The sequence below is a fragment of the Aristolochia californica genome, unplaced genomic scaffold (assembly GCF_029961685.1).
Source record: "Aristolochia californica isolate CCGP_79_NKW_82.1479 unplaced genomic scaffold, dmAriCali1.0.hap1 SCAF_9, whole genome shotgun sequence".
Lineage (NCBI taxonomy): Eukaryota > Viridiplantae > Streptophyta > Magnoliopsida > Piperales > Aristolochiaceae > Aristolochia > Aristolochia californica.
In genome coordinates, this window is record NW_027182290.1 from 36,591,317 (window position 1) to 36,609,371 (window position 18,055).

At 36.5% G+C, this 18,055-nt stretch overlaps 2 protein-coding genes across 2 annotated transcripts; one reads left to right on the forward strand and one right to left on the reverse strand.

Moving 5' to 3' along the window:
• Nucleotides 1-5,953: 5,953 nt before the first annotated feature.
• On the reverse strand, nucleotides 5,954-6,808 carry LOC137940905 (protein CASPARIAN STRIP INTEGRITY FACTOR 1-like). The gene is made up of 3 exons (XM_068786020.1): nucleotides 6,730-6,808; nucleotides 6,267-6,340; nucleotides 5,954-6,094 (listed from the first exon to the last, which is right to left on the reverse strand). Exons 1-3 carry the CDS (start codon nucleotides 6,806-6,808, stop codon nucleotides 5,954-5,956), a joined length of 294 nt encoding a protein of 97 aa, XP_068642121.1.
• A 3,491-nt stretch (nucleotides 6,809-10,299) lies between these two features.
• LOC137941555 (uncharacterized WD repeat-containing protein C17D11.16-like) lies at nucleotides 10,300-17,579 on the forward strand. Its single transcript, XM_068787015.1, has 17 exons — nucleotides 10,300-10,517; nucleotides 10,802-10,923; nucleotides 11,995-12,176; nucleotides 12,270-12,349; nucleotides 12,448-12,543; nucleotides 12,645-12,771; nucleotides 12,888-12,946; nucleotides 13,116-13,190; nucleotides 14,188-14,258; nucleotides 14,369-14,465; nucleotides 15,498-15,572; nucleotides 15,653-15,751; nucleotides 16,205-16,351; nucleotides 16,602-16,631; nucleotides 16,724-16,786; nucleotides 16,881-16,958; nucleotides 17,049-17,579. Exons 2-17 carry the CDS (start codon nucleotides 10,805-10,807, stop codon nucleotides 17,130-17,132), a joined length of 1,482 nt encoding a protein of 493 aa, XP_068643116.1. The 5' UTR covers nucleotides 10,300-10,517; nucleotides 10,802-10,804; the 3' UTR covers nucleotides 17,133-17,579.
• The last annotated feature ends 476 nt before the right edge of the window (nucleotides 17,580-18,055 follow it).

Here is an 18,055-nt window from a genome sequence, read left to right on the forward strand (position 1 = left end):
ACTCGGAGAATCCCATCCAGATTCTGGCTCCTGGTTGCTGAGAATCGAATCGACGAGTTGAGCGGTTCGCTAGCCGGCTCTATTCCATACCACCCATGGGCAAAATAAATTTTGGAGTTAGGACGCATGGCCCTAATCTATAATAATGAAAATGGTGCATCACTGTAGTTTCATTGAAAGAAAAGGGCGAGGGTATTGATTTCACGTTCAAGAGAATCAGAGGAAGAGTCGTTATCCAATTATTTGGAAGGGACACCGACCTTTATTTGGTGGGACTCTAGTACATCTCTCCTTTTAGGTGACTATTGAGTAAGGTGATTATAGAGACTGGATACCCTACATGATGCCGGGCACATCAATGTTATGTCACATATAATGTTTCATAGAACTATCATATTAACATGTAGTGGATAAGGTGCACCAGCTTTTAGGACCCTGTGGGGCGCTATAGCATGGTGTCACGTAGCGCAACTTATATGTTCTTGTTTCGCACATTATTACTCCTAGTCCTAGCCCGTCACATGGCCGCCGGCTAAGTGATTGGTCCATTCCTTGTTACTAGTCCTCAACTTTAAAGTCGTCATCCCTAGGAAAAATTTTCTTGTCGGCCAAAATCTGATATGTATAAGACCCACCTATAGGCAAAACTTTGATAGCGTTACTCAGTACCTTCTGATGTGATTCATTACATGTGGCCGTGACAGTTTGAGTACTGGACGAATAATTGATTTGTCTTCATTAAAAGCTTGGGTCACCTGAGGGTGCACCCTAACCAATTAAGTTCCATTGGGTTAAATGCCAACATCGCTAAAATAACAATTATAACAACTCATCTCCTTAATTACATAATTTCACGTGTGAAAGTAGGATAATTTTTGTTGGAATTTTTAATTTTTTATCACGTGAATAAAATTTTCATGTAAAAATAAATAAATATTATTAATCAATAAAGCAATTCATGTGGGCGAATTAGGAGGATTGGTTGATTATTAGAATATATGACCAAACTTATCTTCACCTACCGACGACTGAAGAAAATAAAGTCCCCGATGGAGACTGATCAGTAAAAGAAAGTCTTCCTCCACCGAGATTCCTAAAGCCGGTGAAGTGGTGACTCGTGAGTTCCCATAAATGGGACTCGTCTAACAACCAGGACTTGGAAGCTTGAGTCCAGGGCCTGGGGCAATTTCATAAATCTAGAGCCTGTCAGTCAGATTAGGTCCAAGCTCCACTTTTGACTAACCAATAATGAACAATACCCAAGGGGGGTGGGTTAGTGCCCAATCAAGTTGAATAGGGTGGGTTAGTGCCCAATCAGTTGAATAGGGTGAAGTTAAAATTTAAATTCTGAATTGATTCAATTTTAACTCGACAAGTTCAAGTATACTGGAAAATAAATTCCAATGTTAGTACCCGAAATGAAAAATATAATATAAACAAGAGAATGAGTAATTTTTTATAATATACGATTTTATTTACCTAAATAAATAATTAATCAAATAAGCATAGTTACTATACTTATAAGTGATTTAATGTGTAGTATTAAAATATATTAATATACTAATTAATAAAATATTATATTTTATTAATTAATGATTATATTTTATTATAAATTAATATAATAATTGTGTGTGACTAGAATAAATTAAATAAATATATATATAAATAAAGTAAAAAATAAAAAGAATATAATATAATAAATTAATTAATTTAACTGAATAAATAAAAATAATTATTCTATTAATAACAAAAGATGGACTTTTTACGTATTATTAATTAATAATTTATTTTTACAAAATAAAAAATATTAGTTTAATTAATTATAAAAATGAGATAATTAAACCAAAATAATTGATCAAATGCTCTCTTTAACAATATTTTAATTACCACTCTTAAATTTATAATTTAATATAGTAATAAAATTAATGAATATAATAAATATATATTATTTTATTAATAAACTAGGATAAATTATGAATTATATATTATATATAATTAAAAGTTAAAAAGCATGCTTGAAAATGAACCAAGTTACTCGTAATAGTCCACAATTTACAACATAAAAGTAAACGCTTATACCTTGGAATATTACAACGAGTACATGCATTTAATATTAAAATCATCAGTACATACGAACGACAAAATACATGTTCAAAAGCAATAAGATACAACCATCAATGATCATTCTACATGCTAGTCGCTATGACATCTCGAAATTGTGCGACTCTTGTGGATTCTAATGCACGTCACCTCCGCATGTTTGTTGATAGGCCGTCTTCATCCACAAGATCATCGCTATCTTCATACTCATTTACACCTGCTAATCGAACCTCATCACCTCCTCCACCAAGCTCATCTCCTGAATTATCATCATCAGATTCAAACATATCATTGTATTCCTCTCTACGTATATAATTATGTAATATGCAACAAACTATTATAATTTTTATTTGGATCTTCTATAAGAAAACGGAAGAGCGCCTTTCAATATTTGAAATCGAGCTTTTAAAGCACCAAAGTCCGTTCAATAGTATTCCTCAAAGATGAGTGCCTTCGGTTGAACCTATTGACATAGTCCATATATACCTCATGCTTCCAAACCCCATTGAGCAACTTGTTCCCCCATATTGACCTACTCAACCAAGAGATCGAGCATTTTGTTGTCAACCTTGAAGGTACAAATGTCATATGATTGAGGAGTTTGTTGTCTTCTTCTAGCCATTTATAATGATAATCCTCGTGGAAAAAAATTATCAAACAACCTTTACCCATCATAGTAAATAAGGACACGTAGAAACACAAATAAGAACTTAAACAAAAACCATGTGGTGGATATTTATAAGTCATCTGAATCTCCTCACCACATGGCAAGATCATTTCAGATCACTTCAAAATTATTCAACAACATTCTATAACATTTACAAATTAATCAAACTAATTCCATTGCAGGTGACTAGAACAATGTAAAAACACATTCATCAAGTCCAAATTCACCAAACACCCCTGGTAGAGCCCCATATGACTTCGCAACCACTACGAACCATACCTCGTCAATGATAGGGGTCGGGTTTCGTTGGCTAATGAAAGCCTGTGTAGGCGACTCAGCCTAGCTTGAACTGGACTCAACCCACCCATTGCCCCCCTAAACCCTAAACCATAAACCCTAAACCCACCCTCCATTAGCCCCTAAACCATAAAATTTTTACACTAAACCCCGTAAAAGCCCGAAACCCTAAACCCTATAACCCCAAACTCTAACCCTAAATACCTTAAACCCTACCTTAACCATACTCTAAATACCTAAATCCTAAATCCTAACCCTAAATCTGAAATTATACCCTACCTTAACCCTAACTCTAAAAATTCTAAACCCTAAACCATAAAGACAAAATTGAACCCTAAATACCACAAACCCTAATCATATATCCCAAAAATATGAAGAAACTAAACAATAAATACAAATACCGCACACATGAAGGGAAATACAATAGTAAATTAATAAAAAAAAAATTAGGGTTTAGGGTTACCTTATGAAATTTGGGGAGAATCGATACCCAATATGGAAATCGAAACCAAATGGGAAAATCAAGGGAAATCGAAGTAGAATCGAAGAAATTGATGCTGAAATGGGGAAATCGAAGGAAATTGAAACCGAAATTAAATCAAAGGAAATTAGGAGGATTTTTAGGAGAAAAAAGAAAAGCGAGAGGGAGAAGGGAGAGGGAGGCCGAAAGAGATAGGGAGAGGAGATGCAAAGACGATGAAGGGAGAAGAGATGTGAAGACAATGAGAAAGGAGAAGAAGTCGAAGAAGAGAGTGAAGACAAGAGGAAGAAGAGAGCGGGTGAAAAAAAAAAATTGAGGAGAGGAAGGTCAAGAGAGAGGGAGAACAGAGTGCAAATGAGGAAAAAAAATTGTCAGGGGAGGGAACGACGCGTCCCACGCGACGCTTCAAGTGAATGATTCGCAAAATCGGGTTGAAACACGATTCCACGATTTTAGCCTGAGAAGATTACTTGCGTGATTCAAATAATGTTAGTGCTTATTTACCACTAACAGCCTAATAGAATAAACTAAGTAATACGCGTAAACTTCATTTGACTAACCCCATCTAGCCAGGTATGGTGTGGTGAGTTCTCATAAATGGGCCTCGTCTAACAACCAGGATTTGGATGCTTGAGTCCATGGCCTGGGGCAATATCATAAATCTGGAATTAGCTCAAGTATAAACGTGGCAGTCAGATTAGGCCCTTGCTCCACTTTTGACTAACCAATAATGAAAAATACCCTATTGGAGTGTGAATGAAAAACCCCAACAGGCTAAGTTCCGTTTTAGAACTTGGAAAATAAAAGAAAATAAGAATTTCATTATTATTTTTTTAAAAAATTAATAATAAAAATGAGATAATAATAAAAAAGACCCTTAACAAGTCTGCTATGGCCAGGTTGACTCTGCTTAAAAAACACTGAAAGCATGGTTTGGAGAAGAAAGTCCGGAGAAGGCAAGGCCACACACATTTGACCCAGCTTCACATTCAAGCTGCCGTTGCCTTCTCTCAAAGCATCAAGACGTGGACTCCAGAAACTCCTCAGAGGTACATTTCCCTCAGTTTTTCTTCATTAAACAAAGCCCGAACACAGAAAAGAAAGAAACGAAAATCCATTTCATATGGGTTTGACTTCCACTTAGCCAGCTTTCGCTCTGGTCAGTCGGATTATAGAAAAAGAATCCGAGCTCAAAGTCAACCCCATCTAATTCTCAAGTTTTATATAGACTACAGAGAGAGAGAGAGAGACAAGACAGAGAGGGAGGGAGGTAGGATTTTCGTCGCCGTGTCCCTCTTCTCACTTCTCAGACATGCCCAGTAAGTCTTTATTGCTGGGCAGCAGTCTCAACTTCACGGACATGCAACCCTAGAAGAATAATCACTCTGAACTTTAAGCTTATTAAAGTCTCTATGAAACATTTATTTTCTAACAATTAGCATGTTTTGATTCCAGTAGTTCGAAGCATAACATGTTCTTGTAATACCAAACTGTCTTCTATGTATCAAATCAAAGTCCTTTCATCTACGCATTTGGGATGGTAAAAACCCTAAGGGACTATTTGGAACCAACAGAAAAGAAAAAAAAAGAAAGGAAAGGAGTGAGAAATGTGTTTTATGTTATTTGGCAACAAAGAATCATTAAGAGGAATTCACTTTCTCTCTTAGTTAATTAATTTTCTCTCACAAAATAATAAAATTTAGGAAGAAAAGAAAAGAAATATAAACTTGAGAGAAAATTTTAATCATCAAAATTTGAAAATATTATTTATTTTTTATTTTTCATGCGTATCCAAACAAGAAAAATCACATTTTTCTTTCATTTTCGCTCTCATTTTCCTTATTTTTTTTCTTTTTTATCCACTTTTTGTGTTCCGAACACAACCTAAAGCAATGTGTGCATATTAATTGTTTGTTACATTTCATAATTTGGAGGTATAATATACTAACGATATACTCTCTAGACGATACCATGTTTTCTATATTTTTTTAATGCTTCCGACTTCCGAGATAGGCTGCTATGATACACGATACATATTAGTCGACGCTATGGTACACGATACATATTAGTATCGTCGACTAAATTAATACCGTAAAGAGACCCTTGTAAGCCAGATTCACAATACAACTAGCATCCCTAAATTGAATTAATTCATCACACTAATATATTTACTGTTGGTAGAGAGAAACCTTCCAAGGGTACATGAACTGGTCAGGATGTTCCTTGATGAATTTACATTCCAAAGCTTAATATATATATATATAGGCTGGTATCATCTATATGATCAACGGATCTATCTATATGCTACTTATATATAAAAACTTGTACTGATCGATGGATATATTTTCCATGGTCTTATGCTGGTGTAGTAAACTGAGCGCCAACAGAAACTGAAAGTATTTTGAAACTCAGTTGGGAATAAGCTTGAAAGGAGGCTTGACGAAGGTTGGGGCTGGATCGTAGGAACCGTAGTCCTTGGTGTGAACCTTCAGCATTCTCTCACTTGCTCGGCTGGATTTCCCATGGGGAGATAACTTTGCTGGTGCTTCCTGTCAATTATATGAACAGATTCAGTCGTTCACAGTTATGTGAGAAAAGAGTTTATCAATTTTACCTGGGTGAGAATGAGCTGTATATATGAGCTTAAACTTGTCTTTTAATGGCGAATCAGGGCGGAGGAGGAAATGGAAGTAATTGTTGAAAATGGAAGATTTTAATTACCACGGTCTTCTTGCCGATGTTCGTTGCATGTGCATCCAAGAAGCTCGATTTCCTTCCTGCAAATTCAGATGTTTCTGTATAAGTAGTAGTAAATTAAACAAAACATAGCTTAACGACTGCTATTTCAATTGCATAACACAGTCGGAGCTCATAAACGATGACTCCGGACAACCCATCGATCTTCCCTGCTTCCGGAGCGATATTCATGTTTTTACAGCGAAAGCACAGAATCGTAATAACCGACGAAGAAATGAAATTCTATGCTCTCCTGCTCTCGTGTTATCATTTGCTGTCTATACAAACAAGTCAATTTGTGAAACTCTTCTCTCTTTTCCCTACGTGCTTCTGGGACGACGACGACAGCAACTGAAAGAAAAACTCAGACCTCTCCCCATCTGTAACTCGGATCAGAGCGAGAAATCCTGCGCGGAATTTAGAGATTCATTCACAGAAACCCACCTACCTGCAAAAGAAGTCGAAACCATACACGCGGAGACAAGGAGACAGAGGAGAGTGATTTTCTTCAGAAGCAGGAAACCCATGATAGGAATTTGGAAACACCCTGAAAGACTCGATATCGCTCCCTTTTTTTACTTCTTCAGGCGCAACCGTTAAGGAGATGCTTCGTTTCGAACTGGTGCAATATGAAGAAGGTCGTTCGAGAAGGCAAAAACCCTTTAGAGATGGAATTAAGGAGCTGCAAACTTATTTATGTCTTCCAATGTAATCTGCCCAGTATTCTTTAGAGTTTAAAATTCAAAGGAGAAAAAAAGTTCAAGGGTGCCAACTTTTCTTACATGTAGGCACTAACAATGCCATGCCACTGGATTGGCTTATTTTATTTAAACAAAAGAGTGCATTGACTAACTGCCCTTATCTTTTCAGAAATTTCAACATAAATTCGTAGGACTGTCTGCCCTTAATTCAACTCCCAGAAGATCAATCAGACTGCTTCAATGATCAATCTTCAAAATGGTAAATGCAATTTTGTAAACCATTCCCTCTTATCCATCCGAGGATAAATCGTAAGAGTGAAACAAACTTCTGTTTGTTGAATTGAACTACGATTTTGTATTGATTTAGAATGATATTTATATACAATTTTACAACGGAAATCACCTAATGGACGACTCAACTGTTAGTTGATGAATATTTACAGAGTCAAAGTATTTTGTTCTATCAAGAGAAATCTCGTGAATTGAACGAGACTCTTTACAAAAAACTATTAATGGGATTGATTTAATGAATAAGACCCTCTTTAGAAACTATTAGAGGGATTGATCTAATGAATGAGACCCTTTCGGCCAACTCGAAGCTGGTTCGCAGGTTTTTACCATATTTGAAATTTGAGTTTTCGTAAATCCGAATTCTTATTACTAATTGCATTGAATTTTATGTTTATCTTGTTTTTTTTTTCACTAAAAAATCTCCCTTTTACCCTTTCCAATGTCTTAGCATGGTGAAGAGACTAAGAACCGATTGGTTCAATGAGATTGCTTTGGTACTTTTAAAAGTTAGATAATAAACAGTCCTACTCTCATCAGTTAGTGGTAAAGTGAAAGAAACTTATCCAATAATGAGTAGGTTTGTTTTGAACTGGTTTGGCCTATTTGTCCACCCAAAAGTGCTATAGTAGCAGGCTTCATTTTAAAAGGAAGTGGCTTCCTTGTCAAGAAGGTTGGCATTTCCTTTTGATTTTCCTTTTATTAAAAAAAGGGCATAAAATAGCTTTGTGGATGCGTAGTGCTCTCAATTATCCAAAACGACAAGGACACGACACCAAATACCATTCAAAGGGCTCTGGTGGGAGATAAAAAGAGTCCACTACGAGGCTTAAAGAATGGATATTTGTGCCATCTTTGGAGAAAGTGGAGGTTAAGCTCGTTTTATTATATCTAAGTGACACTATCCATCTACAGTGTAGCCAAATAAACTTGTTTTAAGTCAGATTAGAGATGGTTGCTTTTATAAGTTAGGTGACGGGATTAGTTTTTGTTCTTCGTGATCATCGGTGAGGGTTACTGTTGCTTTTCTTCTGATGGAACCGAGTAGTCAAATTATGTCTGCTTCATTTCATGTCAAATGAGTACCAACTGTGAGTTGCCGAGCACTTGGGTTCTATGTAATGTTTGACATCTGTAACATTTGATACATCTTGGAATTGGAAGATAGTGGGTAGCATTAGAAGCTCTAGTGTTGATTTGTCTGATCTAATAGACTTGTCCTTGGGTCAATTGTAATGGTTGTCTCATGATTAAGATGTAAGTGACTCCTAACTACTCACGGCAATATTATCTCTGGTTAAAGCATTGGATTCCAAAAAGTTTGTCATGGCACTCTACAATTGTAGATTGTCACGTTGGGAAGGGTTTGGATTTTCTATGATGGGCGCTCTTGGAATTTTCTACCCCCTACTAGGGTTGGCACCAAGCCAAACTGGCTTGCAAACTGTTCAAGTTCGACTCAGTTCAATTTTTTACTTGAGCTCGGCTCAAGCTCAGATTTGAAATAAGATTCGTTAAGTATAACAAGCCAAACTCGAGACTTTCCAAGCTCGGGTTGTTAGCTCATGAATCAATTTGTTAGCATAGATTATTTTATGAAATTACCTTGTACTCTAATTGCTCTCCTCAATTCCTTCTTTAATTGGCTGATAATTGCTCTTATTTACCTCAAACTTTAAAGACGATCAATCGTTCAATCATTTAATGTTGTTGTTTATTAATTGAATAAACACTATTAATGGATGAGTTTGCTCTTTCTTTTAGGTCTGTTAAGCTAGTTATTATACATAAGTATGCTCCATTGCAAAGTCTTAGATTACTCTGTGATTGTTTGTAGTTCAACGGTATTAAGTTTATCACAATATTTTTTTTATTTTTATTTTTATTTTGTAGTTTTAAATGTAGGTTAGAGCTCAAACCCGACTCGAGCTCGAGTTCAAACTCGGATAAAATTTTTGGGCTCGAGCTCGATTCCAATTTTAAGCTTAAGGTTAAGCTCGAGTTCGAGTTTGAAGTATTCAAATCAAGCTTAACTCAAACATATACAAGTTCTAGCTTTACTCAGCTTGATGCCACCCCTACTCCCCACCCTGTTCCAAAAGGGAGAAGGAGAGTGGGTGGGGAGCTTACCCTTGTTAAGATCAGCCTTTAATTCCTCATCCTTCGCCTTTTTGTTCACAACCGTGTACCCCTTAGAGTGGTGTTATATTTAAGGCGAATTCTTATAATTAATGGGCAACATAGCCCAATTGGAGTTACCATATTTTCTCATCCTTGACAGGTTTAGCTTCAAGGAGGCATGAAATTGTCAGTAAACATTAAAGAGCTCAGTAATCTCTTGTAGCAAGATCATAAAGAGCTTTGGAGAGATAAAAAAGAATTGCTAATAATACTCCAAGTCCATAAGAAAATCATCTAAAGCATAGACATAAACAGGTGACAAGTGGACCACAGTTGCCTAAATAGCACCAGGGAGGCTTGAGTTCTAACCAGATGATATCCAGGCTGATTTAGACGACGGTATAGCATCATGAGACCAATTTTTATTATTGAAGCCTTGAAGGTGTAATTTGGGGTTTGGCCGTTTGGATCCACTTCCTCTTGTTGGTGGCCCGGAACCCCTTTCAAAAATACAAAATATGTTCAAGTTTTTTTTTTATCGAACCAGACCAGACTCTAGCTGGTCCTCTGTGCAACCCACTAACGGTTATATTTGGATTCATGAAAATGGACATGAAAACATGGGTTTGAACATATCCTAAGTGGTCTGATTCTTTTGAACGTAACATGATCAATTAAAAATAATCTAAACGAGACCTGGATACAAATGTGGGTTTGCACTTAGAGCCGGGTCGGTTCAATCCTTGCTTCTTCATGTGGGTCTGGAGAGGTGGATCTCGTAGTCATGGACCACGGTCTGTAAGCAGGGAAAACACGGACGTAAAAATTGACAATGGAGATTTGGCTAATACTGCGCAGGCCTCGCACGAACTAGGAACGGCCAACAGGTGGACTGCCACTCGAGTCGATTTTGTCTCGGTAGGACTCTTATTTCGTCCTAAAACCCTAGCGTAAATGCCCTGCAAAACCTCCTCTACTCTCAGCACGCAGGAGAACGGCGAGATTTTGTTCACGTTTTCGCCAGCAGTGAGCAGTTGTTAAGGATTTCCCTTCACTTCTGCCTTACCTGGAGAACTCGGCCGTTGTTGCCCTCATAACTCAGGTGTCTTCTTCGTAACCGGCGCTTGTAAGTCTCTCTGTCTACCCTCTTATCTCTGTCTTGCTCTCTGCTTTGGTCCATCATTTTTCTTTTTTTGGTTATTAAGCTAGTGATTTACTTCTCGAAATGTGAGTGCTGGCACGCGTTTTCATCTTATGTTGGTATCTATGTTTCCTTTACCTTTGAACATATGTTTTTTTAGCTCGGCGGTATTCTCTATTTGGATACTTTGAACGGGATGAAGTTTTCTATGTCATGGAATAGAACGTCACTCTGTGCCTAATTTACATGATCGTTCTCATGTCTATTAGAGAATGATTTCGGCCGTCTGTTGGGTTCCCAAGGGGGCTTCCAAGGCTGAACCAGTTGTTGCGGAGCCGCCTACGCAAGAAGAAATCGAGGAGATCATAAAAACCGGAGCTTTAGAGAAGAGGTATCCTCTAACTACTAAGTTTTCAAGTTTACTGTTTCTATCGCATAACTTGAAGCATGATATAGCTTGTGTGATCTCAATTTTTTCTTTATTGGTTTATTCCTATCAGTGCAGTTTTTGTTTAGTGCTGTCACGGGGCACAAAAGCGGACAACCTTTATGCTGGCACATTACAATGTAGTTATTTGCATATGAAAGGAAAAAAAGCAGTTATTTATCGTGTTTCATGTGCAATGTTCGGAATAAGTATGGGTCGAATTGTCAAGAGCCCCATGAGTGGAACAATGTAGTTTCTCTGTGACATACATTAGGTGATCCTTTTTGGTCAACATTATAGGACCAAGGATATGTGGTGCTGATTTTGTGTTTTCTCTGAAATGCAACCGGCAAGCTCCATGGAGGAAGACAAACTATGTGATATGCTTGTCATGTCTCCTAGAGATTAGGTGCCATGAAAAATGGGCGGGAGATCATCTTATTTTAAAAGGCATGCTGAACTAAACTAAATTGAGCTATCTGAACCTTAGTACTGAAGAAGTTCAGGCTATGTCCATTTACATCTATTTTTGGATTAAAATTAAATCCTTGTTCTTTTGTTTGCACCATTTGGCTTCATCGTGATGTTATGCAAACTTTTGGCTTTTATTGGATCTTCACATTTCTCTACTATGGATTGAAAAGTTGACCCATCTTATCTCTAGCACCTTGATGCATCTATATAAACAAGAGTCAACAGTCATTGATGCATTTGTTCATGTAGAAACGCATCTTAGCTATGTATTGTGTAGATTTCTCTTTCTATGAAACAAATCATGTTTTTTTATTTGTACTCTTGTGGTTCAGAACAGTTGTGTTACTGAATATATAGATGACATGCCAAATGTAGATGTTAACACGATATCCTTTCACTGGAGAGTCTCCACCAGCACATAGGCATCTAGTGGCTAATATTTTTTGGAGGCTATGAAATGTTTTGCTTTTGCTATTCATCTACTTATCATTTTGTTCTGTTTCAATGAGAACAGTGTGCATATTAGTAATTTTGTTCTTGTGGATTGACTTTTATATGCAGAGAAGAAAGTGATGATGAGGATGATGAAAACATGGAGGTGGATGCTACCAAACGGGTAGATGAAATTTCTCATGCATTAACTGCATCAAATGCTCTTGGAAAGAATTCTTCAAATAACTTCGTGGATATAAGCGATGCCCTCAAAGAGCTTGACATGGACCACTATGATGAAGAGGATGATGGTTTACTTCCAACACTCAATGAGTTTCTATTTTTACCTCCTCTTGGAAACTAAAAATTAAGGGAAACAAACAATGTTTGGGTTCTAATTTCAGGCGTTGAGCTCTTTGGTGCTGGACTTGGCGATACTTACTATCCTAGTAATGATGTGGACCCTTACCTCAAAGATAAAGATGTTAGTGTTTTTTTCTCAAATGCAATAGCCGTTCTTTAAGATGCCTTAATATTTTTCTTTAAACAAGATCAGTGATTTATTTGATCATGTTCTGCTAGGATGATGATGATGAAGAAATTGAAGACTTGACTATAAAACCAACAGATGCAGTTTTGGTTTGTGCACGCAATGAGGATGATGTCAGCCATCTTGAGGCACGTAATTTTTTACTTAATTCATGTTACCTTTTTTCTTTTGATTTGATAAAACTTCTTTTATATGACTTTGATGCCATAGCTTTCTATTTTGAATGTAGATTTATATACTTGAAGAAGAATCAGAAGATGGTAACTTTAACTTGTATGTCCACCATGATGTAATTCTTCCAGCCTTTCCCTTGTGCACAGCTTGGCTTGATTGTAACCTTAAAGGTGGTGATAGGGGTAAGCATAAGATTATTATTTTTCATTGTTGCAAAATTTGAACCCATTCATTTCACTTGCTACATTAAGCCATCTTTTTGGATTATGTTATGTGAGTCTTCCATTTTTATTGGCAGGAAATTTTATAGCTGTGGGATCAATGGAACCTACTATTGAGATTTGGGACCTTGACCTTGTATGTGATCTCATATTCATTTGATTGGTTATTAGAGTTTGTTCTCAAATGTTAGAAGCCTCATCTGTTTGGCGGTCTTTTTGATTTATAAAACAGTTACTTAATACACTTATTGAAAAATCTAAATTAAATAGTCACTGAGAGGGAACTTTTATTTTTATCTTTTCAGATTGATGAGCTCCAACCGTTTGTGGTGTTGGGAGGTGTGAGTGAGAAGAAGAAGAAGAAGAAGGAAGGAAAGAAGGTTTGGAATTTGTGCTTCTATGCAGTTTTTAGTATAATTATAGCCTACACTTTACATTTGTTTTTTCCTTTTTATCTTTTCAAATAATTTCTAGTACTCAACATTGTTAGACGAAGACATTAATGATGATTTCATTTTATTATGGACCTTTGCATTTTACTGTTGCAGAAAAGTCTCCAAAATTCCAGAAAACTAAGTGCTAGAAGTATCTCTGGGTTTATATTTTTTGCTTATTCCTAAACAAGACCGGCATCAATTATGACGCTTAATCTGCTTTTTAAAAGAATAAATAAATAAATTATAAGGCTTAAATTTGTATTAAACTCCATTTTTTATAACTCTCAATTGAATTTACCTTACCACGATTCATTTTATTGTCAAAAAAAGAAAAATCTTTCATTTGGAGTGAGTTGGAAATTATATTAATACTATTCCTATAATTTCATCTAGTCACCACATACCCCTTCTTTACTTGATATCAGTAGCCACATGGGGAGGGGGGTTCATGTGACGTCTTGGGTTTTAAGTCCTGTCAGGGTATGGGATTCAACATTCAGGAGAAAAAAAAAAGAGTTCCTCCTGTCTGCTCCCAATTAATTGCCTGTTGTTCTATGTCTGAAAAAAAGGTGTCGAGAGGCATAGTGTTACAATCATAGCAATTTTTTTTTTTTATGAATAGTGCGTATATTGTTAAGAAAAAAGGAAAAAAATACAAACCTAGGTCTGGGGGCCTGACTCCACAACAATACAATCATAGCAATTAGTATCTCAAATTTGTTGTAGTTTTCTCCATGTCTTCATCTTTGGCAAGGATACCTGGGGCAGTGGTCATAACATGTCTGACCTGAGATATCATCCCACTCTCCAGCTTCTCTGCACATGTTCACAAACATACACATATTTACTATTTCCTTTTGTGCTTCTTGGGTGTGGTTCACGTGCTTCACCGACTTTTGTCTTTTATTTGACTCAAATGTAGGGTGTGTGGTTCCTGTAGGCGGTGGTTAAGTACAAAAAAGATAGTCATAAAGATTCTGTGCTGGGACTTTCGTGGAACAGGGAGGTCAGGTGAGTGGACTCAGTTGATCTCTTTTGGTAAGGATTCATTATTGTTGCTATTTATGTATATGTTGAATTGAATTTTTTCTCTCTTTTTTTTCATGTTAAAATTTTTCAAGGAATGTTCTGGCTAGTGCAAGTGCTGACCACTCTGTCAAGGTTTGGGATGTTGTGACGGGTAAATGTGCAATCACAATGGAGCATCATACGGACAAGGCAATATTTTTCACCAATGGCTCCATATTACGAATCCTTTACTTATGTTGTATTAATTTTATTGGGATATATATTTCTTTTGAAAAATTTTAAAACTAGAAATATAGAAGTGATAATCCATCTATTTCATTCAGTAGTAGCGTCAAAGGATGAGTTAGTAAGGGAGTGGTTTGAGATCATTGCGGCATGCTTAGTTGAGGTCTCTTAAGTGTTCCAGTGAGAAGGTTCTTATCAATGTCAGTTGGACTGACATGAATTTGAGGGAGGCCAAAGTTAACATGGTGGTGGTGAGGAAAGATGTATAGAGGGTGCGATGAAATTTATGGAATGATAGAATGACATGGAGGATATCTCCAGCCTTAGCATACATGGTGCAAAGCTTTGATAATGATGCTGGTATTATTTTAGTGAATAATAAAACATTATTTTAATAATACATATGAGTTGAATAAATCTTATGGCACTTTTATTCATCTTGAATACAACCCAGATCCACCTGCTTGAGGCTGCTGTTGTGAATGTGTTATATTCCTAAATATCACTGTTTTTGCACTATGATGAGATTATCTCTTTTGCCGATAACTCTTTTTCTTGCTTCCATTTTCAAGAGGTACTAAGCTGATGATTTGGGATTGACTAATTAGAAATGTTTCTGATGGCATTTTAATGTGGGTTATGCTTGAATAAGCTACCCTGCTGTTTGTCTTTTTTTAATTTGTCCAATGCAATCTTTTGAGAGTTGAAAACTAAGGCCATTTTTTGAGAGTGAAAAAATAATAATTTAGGGCTTCTTATTGAAATAAGATGTTCTTGGAGGTTAGCCATTGCAATTCGTTTAAGTGGTTCACACTTTGGCTTTATGCTTGGATCAGTCATTAATTACTGAAGTATATTTCTCGAGACAGCACATAAGGAATTGTTATATGCTCCATTTAAAAAATAAAAGGAATCTTTTTATGTTACTGGGAATATTAATAAAGAAGTACTGTTATTTTCTTATGAACTGTTATATCTCTTTCTATCGTTTTACAGGTGCAGTCAGTTGCTTGGAATCGTCGTGTGCCAGAAGTTCTTCTAAGTGGTTCATTTGACCGCTCCGTAGTCATGGTCAGTACATTTATGCTTTCCTCTGCTTTATACATGTTTCTTAATTTGTAATACTTGGCTAAGTTTTCTGTTATGTGCAGAAGGACATGAGGTCTCCTTCACATGCTGGTGTTAGGTGGTCAGTCTCAGCTGATGTTGAGAGCTTGGCATGGGACCCGCATGTTGAGCACTCGTTTCTGGTAGATCTTCTGATTGTTCAAGTTATCTTGATACCATTATCTAGGCTTATCTTAAACTACTCTGTTACTCATTTTTTACATGAATAACCTCCCAGAATTCAATTAGTCAGCAGTTTCCACTGCTAATTATTTTATCTACTGTTTTCTAGTTCATGAAAGCAGATCCTAGTTAAAATTCAGACGATCCAGAAGTTACTGATCAAGTTTAATTTCTGTTAGTCAACTTGATTTTCGTTGCAACATGATATTCCCCAATAAAAGGACAATTTTAGTTGTTCTGAGAGTTCAACCCATATAGGATATTTTAGTACATATGGATATCCAGCTCCTGTTTGAGCTTTGCCATCTCCTGTTCTTCCAGTGATTATCAGTTTAGAAAACAGTCCAGTTCTAAGGGAAAATTGTTTAAGTAGAATGATTAGAATGATTTGGCATATTTGTCTGAATGTTCAGGTCAGTCTTGAGGACGGTATGGTCCAAGCTTTTGACATACGGGCTGCTGCATCAAGCTCAGATTCTTCAAGTACCAAGCCAAGCTTTGTTCTTCATGCTCATGATAAAGCTGTTTGCTCCATCTCTTACAACCCGTCTGTAGCCAATGTATGCTCTCAAATTTAAGGCTTACTGTGGCCTTGGATGGATTACTTCATAATTCCTCAGGCTATATCTTTTGGTGCAACTGATGGGACTTGTAACAGTGAAAACCAGTTTCACTTGTATCTTATATCAAGTCTCATAGCTCTCACCAGGAGGAATCATTCCAGGGCTCTTCTATTTTGCAGAAATTTTTTATGAAACGAAGAACAAAATTATATGTTAAATATCTTGACTAATCTCTCTTTTTGTACAGCTTCTAGCAACAGGATCAACTGATAAAATGGTATGCTTTGGTCAACATACTTCCGAATTGATTGTTAGGTTAGGTGATTTTTCTTTTACTTGTCGTATTGATCTTTTCAAATAAAATTGCAGGTGAAACTTTGGGATTTATCAAGTAACCAACCCACCTGTATTGCATCAAAAAATCCCAAAGCTGTAAGCATCGGTCATCTCTTTCTTTTTAATGATTTGGATGTAGCTTCAAGTTGTTCTGAATTGCAGAGCTGACCTTGTCTGATATTCATTTCAGGGACATGTATTTTCTGTGGCCTTCTCTGAGGACAGTCCATCATATCTGGCTATTGGGGGGGATAAAGGGAGACTAGAAGTAAGCTTACCCTCCTTTCTATGTTTTTTACGTTTTCTCTAAACACTTTTATTGCTTCAATTTGATTATGGTCTACGAATCCTTGAAAAGGTGTGGGACACAATGTCTGAGGCTGGAGTTGCTCGAAGGTTTGGTCGTTCAAATAATGCAATAGTGCCTGAGCCAACTGCCTGAGAATCTGTCGACAGAGTCATTTTATTCTTTGAGCTGTTTGAAAGCGTGAGTTATTTGATTCAGTGACGAGGTTTGAAAGATCTGCAGCTTGGGTTGCAATTAAATTTTGTCGATGGAAAGAGAATATTTCATGTTCTTTGTACGTGTTTACAAAGTTTTTTTATAGAAGTAAAAGGCCAAAACAACCATCGGAGGTAAAGAAAGAAAGAGATGGTTGAGAAAACAGGAAAGAGATGTCGGTTTTCCTTCAATATTCCTTGTAAGATTACCGTGTTGACTTCCTGTAATTTCGTGTATAGAAAGGCTGGTGGTTCAAGATGAATATGACCCTTGGAATGATTCTTGGATATGGTAACCGCGGCACATGAACTCACGGCGTGCAAAGCCGGCCGCATGAAGCCTGAGTAATTGAGGTAAACTGAGAAAAAACGCGAGGACCTTATTTTTCAGGTGTTTTTATTTTTTCTTATCGGATTTTTAAGCTCGTTTGGTCAAGATTTTGATGGTTCTTGGGTATGGTTCAATAGTCTCATGGAGTTTTCTGACAACGAGGATGAGTTTGAAATTCAATTGCCTTAATAGGGAGTATAAACCTCTTGTGAAAGCCTAGATTTGGAAAAGAATGAGAAATGAAAGAAAGAAACGTAGTGTGGACAACGGTGGGGTGGAGTTTGTGAAAACGTGAATTTGACTTTTCTAAAATTTAACTTATATAAATATGCTTTATGCAGTATAAAATTAATTTATAAGAGAAAAAGTAAAAAAATCAAAAGATTTGGCTTTTATTTTTAAAAATTAGTGTTTGGATCAGATTTGGGATACCTAAAGCAAGGGATTGATTACATCTGGCTTGTTCTTTAAATTTGAGGTGTTCTTCCTATACCTATCCGTATCTTAAAGTGGGTTTTTTCTTCCTAAACCCA

What these genes read in the sequence shown, in the direction of transcription:
- LOC137940905 (XM_068786020.1), bottom strand. Translation starts at nt 6,808, where the DNA reads ATGGGTTTCCTGCTTCTGAAGAAAATCACTCTCCTCTGTCTCCTTGTC. An exon ending in GGTTTCGACTTCTTTTGCAG is followed by an intron (nt 6,341 to 6,729) that starts GTAGGTGGGTTT and finishes CTACTTATACAG; the next exon opens with AAACATCTGAATTTGCAGGA. An exon ending in ACATCGGCAAGAAGACCGTG is followed by an intron (nt 6,095 to 6,266) that starts GTAATTAAAATC and finishes TATAATTGACAG; the next exon opens with GAAGCACCAGCAAAGTTATC.
- LOC137941555 (XM_068787015.1), top strand. Translation starts at nt 10,805, where the DNA reads ATGATTTCGGCCGTCTGTTGGGTTCCCAAGGGGGCTTCCAAGGCTGAA. An exon ending in AGAAGAAGGAAGGAAAGAAG is followed by an intron (nt 13,191 to 14,187) that starts GTTTGGAATTTG and finishes TGGTTCCTGTAG; the next exon opens with GCGGTGGTTAAGTACAAAAA. An exon ending in CAGGATCAACTGATAAAATG is followed by an intron (nt 16,632 to 16,723) that starts GTATGCTTTGGT and finishes ATAAAATTGCAG; the next exon opens with GTGAAACTTTGGGATTTATC.